Below are 8,530 nucleotides of genomic sequence, written 5' to 3'. Positions count from 1 at the left end.
CCATCCCTCTCTTTCCCTCCCTCTCTACTGATATTCCTCTGCCCTTCCCCCAACCTCTCTTCTCCCCAACCCCTCCCGCCTTTCAGAAAGGCACAGTGGGGCTGGGAAAATGCCCCGGGCGGCATCCGTAGCTGCACAGGCTACTGTTGATTCACAGCTGTGGTGCCACGCAGCCTTCCCACTGGTACTTGGCTCTCGGTAGAATGGCGCTTTGTATCATAAATGATCCAGTGCATTGAACTGAGCTGGCACCAATGACCTCCGCGTCTCTGCCAACCCGGTCACGTGCTCTGGTACTTTGTGAAGCTGGGCCCTTCCGTGCACCGTGTAGCTCTGTTAGGCCACAGTGGACAGGAACCGGGTGGGCTCCAGATTTCAGATCAAGGTGCCTACAGCCTGTGACGCTCCTGGTGGGGTCTGAGGGATTTGGTCTAAGGATCTTTGGGGAAGGATTTTGCACTCCCTGAGTTGGGTGCCGGCTCTTTAGATGTGACACAGCACTGTGGTTGACTTCAGATCTGGAGACAAGCCCCATGGGGAGACAGAGGGGGAAGACACGTCATTCCTGTTGCTTGAGGGAATGGGGCTGCAGGAGTGGCCCACGGGCTGTCCCCCTTCTATCTCAGGGCCCATGAAGTCTTTGTTTCAAGAATTTTTTCCCTTAGGTTGTACTTTACTGAGGACTTACAATGTTATAGTGTGTCAAACACTGCTATCACATACATGAATTTCCATTTATCATCCACTGTACAGTTTGAGTACAGGAAAGTTAGGTCACGGGAAAGTTAAGATACCCAGATGGTCAGCCCACCCTCTGGGCTAAGCTGGCCCCGGTGAACAGGCAACCACTTGCAAGGGGAGAAAGTCCACTCTGCAGAATAACATCTACCTCCTCTCTGAACCTGAAATCCCACTGAGGAACATCATTCCTTAAGCTTAAGTCTTTCATCTCCCTTCAACATGTAAGTAGGAGAGGAGATTTCTTTTTTAAAGTGTCATTAGTCACTTACACTATTATAAGAATGATTTTCAGGTTATTTTATAGCATCATAGAATCGCAACATCGGGAAGGATGCCGTGTCCTCCAGCCGAGGCTTCAACCTCTTTGTCTAACTTCTGCTGGAACCAGAAGCGGTCAGCCTTGCATTCAAAGCGCTCCTCAGCTGCTTCCTGAGCCCCTCTGAGCCTCACTTTAGGTTGCTTTAAAATCTATTTTATGGGGCTTCCCTGGTGGCGCAGTGGTTGAGAGTCCGCCTGCCGATGCAGGGGACACGGGTTCGTGCCCCGGTCCAGGAAGATCCCACATGCCGCGGAGCGGCTGGGCCCATGAGCCATGGCCGCTGAGCCTGCGCGTCCGGAGCCTGTGCTCTGCAACGGGAGAGGCCACGACAGTGAGAGGCCCGCGTACCGCAAAAAAAAAAAAAAAAAAAAAAAAAAAAAAAATCTATTTTATGGGAATGAGAAAATCAAGTTGTCCGAATATTAACGGAGCTAATTAGAAAGTATGACTGTTCATTTGAACGAGTAGTAGGGTGAACTCAGGAAGCAACCTTGGTCTTGTCTTCCACTGTAACACATTGACTAGGCCCTGGGTGAGAAGTTGGAGAGGTCTCAGGCCTTCGCTGGTCTTTCCGAGGTAACAGACAGATCTACAGACACTGGAAGTCAAGAAACACACTCTCGGGGCTTCCCTGGGGGTCCAGTGGTTAAGAATCCATCTTCCAACGCAGGGGACACGGGTTCGATCCTTGGTTGGGGAATTAGGATCCCACATGCCATGGGGCAACTAAGCCCGCACTCTCTAGAGCCCGCAACTACTGAGCCTGCACGCCACAACTAGAGAGAAGCCCACGAGTCTCAACGAAACTTGCGTGCTGCAACTAAGACCTGACACAGCCAAATAAATAAATTAATTAATTAAGAAAAAAAAAAGAAAAAGAAAAAAAGAAAGAAACACACTCTCAAGTCAGTATTTTAAAATGTCTCATCCAAGGTCCGGATGGGCAACTGAGGCTGAATCCACTGACACTGTCGCCTGACCAAAGGTCTATGTGGTGGTTAAATATTTTGAATATCACCCCAGCAGCAGTCAGGGAAGGAGCCGTGACCTTCCTAGATATATACATATTTCACTCAACCAAGCCGAAACTTCTGTTATTAAAAAATTGAAAATTAATAGATTAGCCTACATAGATGTGTTCAACCTCAGCTCCAAATGTGTCTTATTGAACTGATCGCTACTACCCTAAATAGGAACACTTGTCCCCTAAATGATGAGTGAAAACAACAATTATTCCTCAAACTAAGTAAAACACCAACATGGATTATCATTTTGACTGATTTAACAGAGACGGGGGGCTGAGTTAGACATCGATGAATTCAACATTATTTGTCTACTTATTTTCTCTCTTGTATCCTTGTCTCTGTCTCTTCTCTCATAGATCACGTACTTTTTATTACTGACTTTATTGAGGTGTAATTTATATCCCACAAAACACACCCACTGTAAGTGTACAAACAAATGCTTTTTAGTAAATTTACAGAGCTGTGCAGCCACCCCCACATCCACTTTTAGAACATTTCCAACACCCCAGAAAGTTCCTTCATGCTGTTTGCAGTTAATCCCCATTCCCACTTCCAGCCCCAGGCAACTGCTGATCTGCTTTTTGTCTCTACAGATTTGCCTTTTTTGGGAGCTTTATGGAAATGGAAATGGAATAAGCATACATCAGCAGTTTATTTTACAATATTTATAATAATTCCACTGTAAAGAATTTTGTTTATCCATTCCCCCATCATGGATTGTTTTCATTTTGGGGCTTTATAAATAATGGTGTTATGAATAGTCACACGCAAGCCTTTGTGTATACATCATGCATTTTCATTTTTCTTAGGAAGATACCTAGGACTGGAATTGTTTATTTATATTGTAAGTGTTATGTTTAACTTTTAAAGAAACTACCAAACTCTTTTGCAAATTGGCAGTACCACCAAGGGATGAAGGCCCAGTTTCTGCACATCTTCAGAAATACTTGATATTGTCAGTCTTTTTCATGAGCACCATCGTATGTGTGGTGTCTTACTGTGGCTTTAATGGGTAGGTGTATGCATTTCTCTAACGACTAATGGTGTTGTACATCTTTTCATGTGCTTATTAGCCATTTGTATATCGTCTCTGGAGAAATGTCTATTGAAATGTTGTCCATTTAAAAAATTGAGTTGTTTGTTTCCTTATTGAGTTGTAAAAATTCTTCATATATTCTGGATACAAATCATTTATCAGACATGACATGTATTCATGATTTGCAAATATTTGATTTGCAAATATTTCCTTCCAGTTTGTGGCTTTTCTTAATATAATGGTGCCTTCTGAAAAGCAAATATTTTAATTTCAATGAAGTCTAATTTACTAAAGGTTTTTTGTTTTCTAAATGAATTGCACTTTTGGTGTCATATCTAAGAAATCTTTGCCTAATCCAAGGTCACAAAGACTTACTCCTATGTTTTGCTCTAGAAGACTACAGTTTTAACTCTTACATTTAAGTATGATATGTTTTGAGTTGATTTTTTTAATATGGTGTGAGATAACAATCTAAGTTTGTTTTGTTCTTATTTTACATATGGTTATATGGATATCCAATCCTTCCAGCATCATTTGTTGAAAAGATCATCCTTTCCTCCATTAAGTTGACTTGGCACCCTTGTAAAAAATTCATTGACCGTAAACGTAAGAGTTCATTTCTGGATTTCTGTTCTGTTCAGTTTGTCTGCATGTTTTGTCCTTAAGCCAAAATTACACTCTCCTGGTTACAGTAGCTTTGTAGTAAGTTTTGAAATTGAGTGGTTTAAGTATTCTTACGTTGTTCTTTATGTAGATTTTACGTAGAATCTTCAGGATTTTCTGCATACAAATTCACGTCATCTGTGAATCTGTGAACAGGTTTAGTTCTTCCTTTCCAATCTTATGTGTTTAATTGCTTTTTCTTGCCCCTATCACACTGGGTAGAGCCTCCAGTATAAAGTTAGATAGAAATGGTGAGCACTGATATCTTTACCTTATTCCTGACCTTTGGGAGAAAGGATTCAGTCTTTTACCATTAAGTATGATAGTTGTAGGGTTTTCATAGATGCTTTTTATAAAGTTGAGAACGTTTCCTCTATTCTTAGTTTTTTAAGAATTTTAATTATGAATGGTGTTGGATTTTGCTGAATTTTTTCTTTTTGCATCTTTTGAGATGATCATGAGGTTTTCGTCCTTTATTCTGTTTGAATGGTATAGTACCTGGATTGATTTTTGAGTATTAAATCAACCTTGCATTTCTAGGATAAATCCTATGTGGTCATGGTGTTTAAACATTTTTTATATGCTACTGGATTTGGTTTGCTAATATTTTCTTAAGAATTTTTGCATCTGTTGCAATAGGGACATTGCTCTGTGGTTTTCTTTTCTTTGGTGTCTTTGTCTGGCTTTGTTAGGGTAATGCTAGCCTCTTATAGAATGAGTTGGGAAATCGCCCCTCTTCCTCTGTACGCTAAAGGGTTGTATTAGATTGGTATTATTTCTTCTTTAAATATTAGAATTCACCAGTGAATTCTCGTGAATAGAAAAGCCTGAGATTTTCTTCATGGGAAGATTTTTAAACTATTATTTCCATTTCTTTACTTGTTACAGATCTATTCAGGACTTTCAGTTTCCCCTTAAGTCAGTATTGGCAATTTCTTTCTTTCTAGGAATTCTTTTCATTTCATCTAAGTCGTCTAATTTGTTGGCATAAAGTTGTTCATAATACTCACTTATAATCCTTTTAATTTCTGTAAGGTCGGCAGTGATGCCCCTCTTACATTCCTGATGTTGTAAGTTTGTGTCTTTATTTTTTCTTGGTCAGTTTAGCTAAAAGTATATCAATATTTTTGATCTTTTCTAAGAACCAACCTCTCATTTCCTTGATTTTCTCTATTCTTCAGTTTTCTAGTTCACTGATTTCTTCTGACCTTTCTTACTCCTTCTTTGGGTTTAATTGCCTCTCTTTCTCTCCGTCTCTCTTGTTTCTTAAGACAGAAACTTAAATTATTGTTTTTAGAGCTTTCTGCTCTTCTAAGTCCTACTTTAGTTCCATTCCATTAATTTTGATATGTTTTATTCTTGTTTAGTTCAGCTCAAAATATTTCTAATTTTCATTGTGATGTTTTTTCCTTGACTCATGGGTTATTTAGAAATGTGTTGTTTAATTTCTAAAAATTGAGGACTTCCCAAATTTCTTTGTTCCCAATTTCTAATTCCTTTGTGGCTCTAAATGACTTAAATCCTCTTAAATATATTGAAATTTGTATTATGGCCTAATATATGATATAAACTGGAGAATGTTCCATATGCTTTTGAAAAAATGTGTATTTGCTATTTTTAGGTAGAGTGTTCTATACATGTCAAATTGATTGATAGTACTGTTCCAGTCTTCTGCATCCTTGCTGATTTTCTGTCTAGTTGCTCTATCAACTACTGAAAGTGGGGTACTGAAATCTCTAACTATAGTTGTTAAATTGTCTATCTCTTCTTTCAATTCTATCCATTTTTGCTTCATAAATTTTAAGACTTTGCTGATAGGTACTATTACATTTTAAATTGTCATATCTTCCTAATGTATTTACCCTTTATCATCACGAAATATACCTCCTTGTCTCTAGTAATATTTTTGTCTTAAAGTCCATTTTGTCTGATAGTAATATGTCACCTCTGGCTCTCTAGTTGCTACCATTTGCATGGTATACCCTTTTCATCATTTACTTCCAACCTATTTGTGGGGTTTTTGTGTGTGTGTGTGAAATGTGTCTCTTATAAACAGTATCCATCGAATCTTGATTTTTTTATCCAGTCTGACAATAACTGCCTTTTGATTATAGTGTTTAGTCCACTTATAGTTAATATAATTATTGACATGGTTGGATTTAGGCCTGCCACTTTGTTTTCTACATCTCTTTTTAAAATCTGTACCCCCTTCACTGTTTTTGTACTAAACAATTTTTTAGCATACCATTTTGATTCTTCTGTTGCCTTACTGTAGTTTTGAGTTATTTTCGTAGTGGTGGCTCTACAAGTTACAATATGCACGCTAACTTATACCATCTACTTCAGGTTAATACTGACTTAATTCTTGTGAAATACAGCAATATTGCTCTAATATATCTTCATTTCCTCCCCTCTCCTTTGTGCTACTATTATCATATCTCTACATATGTTATTAACCCAACAGTATAGTGTTATAATTATTACTTTATATAATATTATGTCTTTTAACAAAATTAGGAGAAAAGAGAAAAAATACATTGACACAACCTTTTTTTATATTTACCCAGATACCATTGCCAGTGCTCTTAATTTCTTCCTGCAAAGTCAAGTTATCATCTGGTGTGAGGCCAACAGATCAGAAAAGATAACTTGTTATACTCACAGATCCCAAGAAGAGGAGGGTTCACTAAGCCATGCAGCGTCACATGGGGAAGCACCAGGATCAATCACGAGGCAGAAAGAGTGAAGGAAAAATGTGGGCAAGAGTTTTTATTGTGGTTTCCATGGGAAGGAAAAGGTGAGGCAGGGTAAGCAGGCTGAGGACTGGCTAGTTTGAACAACTGCAGCAGGGTCTAGGGCATAGGGTCTGTCCCTGGTTGTTGAGTATCTGGTAGTGGAGCGATTAGGGCAGGTGGGTAGTGGCCTAGAGTGTGAGAGCCTGATAAAGGGGGTAGTTGGGGTGTAGGCTCTGGATTGGTTGGTTTGCATATGAAAATAATTACTATCCTTAGGAATTAAGTAGCTTTGGGAGGGGCAATCCCTTCAGAGTCAGCAAGGCCTCAAGATGTCAAACATCAAGTACAGAAACTAGAAGACTTGGTTATTACATAACACTCTTATCCTCCATCCATTGCTGGGTGACTCGGAGAAGGGCTGGCAATGAGAGAGGAGACCATGTTGCCCTGGCCTCTTTAACCAGGGATAGGGTTCCGATGAAGCTCCGTCCTAACTGGATCTTCATCCCAACCACTCTGCTTCCTTTCCCCTCTGCTCACCCCTCCATTCCACCTCATCTGCCACAAGTGCGTTAATAAGAAAATGAGACCTAGCATTTATTGAGCCAATATCTTATCATGGTCTTTCCATTATTCCAATTTGGTGGGGTTTTCCGGTTCAGTGTTAGGGGAGCTAGAGCGAGGCTTCACTCTATCCTCCCTCATCACGGGGGAGATGAATGAGATCAACTCTGACCTGAATTTGGATTCCCTGAGAAGAAACAGCATTGCATTTGGCTTTTCTGACTCCAAAGGTTTGGACACACAGAATGTCTGGACTGGACAGAGGCCGTCTTAGTTACCAGTTCTTGGAGGAGGTGGTTCTACTCTTACCAGTAAGCATCCAGAATTCCCTGATGTTCTCCCCAATGGGGAAACATGCCTATGATGCAGGAAAATGCTTAATTATGACCTCACACTTTTCCTTGTCATCTCAAGCCCCATACACATTTACAAAAGCATTGTCCCATACAGGATGTTTGAGAACAATGATCGAAGCTACATGGAGGCCAGGGTTTGTGCACTGAGTTGCACTTTGAAGAATTAGTAATGGGCGGAGGTGGGGAAAGTCGGGGGGGGAATTGCTGGCGATGCCTAAACCTGTTTGTAAGGCACAGGTGCTGGCATCAACCATCTCAGGGCAGTGATTTTACAAAGAAGGAGCACAAAATCAGGGATCATACTGAGTCCATTTCATTCTTCCGAGATCAGAAGGGTGGGGTGCAAGGGGTGAGAGGGTTGGACAGTGGAAGGGGAGAGGGCTCTGGGCATGACGGCTCTACACCTGGGGACGTACTGAAGTTCATGGTCCAAACCAAGATTCAGCTGGACAAAGTGCATCCCTGCCAGGGAAGCCTCAAGTGTTCATTGTCAGGATGATGAACTGGGGACAAAAAGAGAGAGAAAGAGAGAATGGTCATTCCTTCATTTTCCTACCAGCCCCAGTACGTTTGTGCCACAGGAGCTCCACCACCTGATCACTGTGCTGCAAACATGGACTTCTACCTCAACAAGAAACATTTTTAAAAATTAATTAATTTTCAGCATTTTAAGTTTTCCGGAGGTCCTGAGCCGTTTCTGAGTGAGCTGAAGCCAAGTGCGGATAGTGAGAGAGAGAGAGAAATGTGCTTTCTCCCTGTCGAAGAGACACCTTGAGGCACCTTGGGCCAGGCGGTATAAAATAAGGGCCTTTTCCTCTTTGACGGGGACGCCGAGGACAGGTGACCCTCCGTCAGAGAAGGGCTGCAGGAAAGGGAAGCAGACTCGGTGCCTGGGCTTTTTACAGGTGAGCCGGTGGAGAAATGGATGGGCCTCCCCTCTGCTCCTCTCTCCGTTAGCCATCCACCTCCTACTTTCCACCAGCTTTCTTATCACGACAAGGTGACTTGGGGGAACATGATTGTCCGGGATGTTTTTTTTCTCTCCTCTCTGCCCTCTTTCCTGGACACGGCACATGACGAGGCCAGGATTG

General features: G+C 41.1%; 1 protein-coding gene across 1 annotated transcript in view; it reads right to left on the bottom strand.

Moving 5' to 3' along the window:
- Positions 1-7,915: 7,915 nt before the first annotated feature.
- The window catches only part of CAPN9 (calpain 9), a 39,142-nt gene continuing 38,527 nt past the window's right edge, over positions 7,916-8,530 (bottom strand). The window contains 1 exon segment of the mRNA XM_007450603.1: positions 7,916-7,942. Within this exon segment, the coding sequence (XP_007450665.1) occupies positions 7,916-7,942 (27 nt within the window).

This window comes from Lipotes vexillifer, unplaced genomic scaffold (assembly GCF_000442215.2).
Source record: "Lipotes vexillifer unplaced genomic scaffold, Lipotes_vexillifer_v1.1 scaffold805, whole genome shotgun sequence".
In the NCBI taxonomy this organism is placed as follows: Eukaryota; Metazoa; Chordata; class Mammalia; order Artiodactyla; family Lipotidae; genus Lipotes; species Lipotes vexillifer.
The sequence above is the reverse complement of the archived record's forward strand: the minus strand, read 5'-3'. Positions and strand labels throughout refer to the sequence as shown.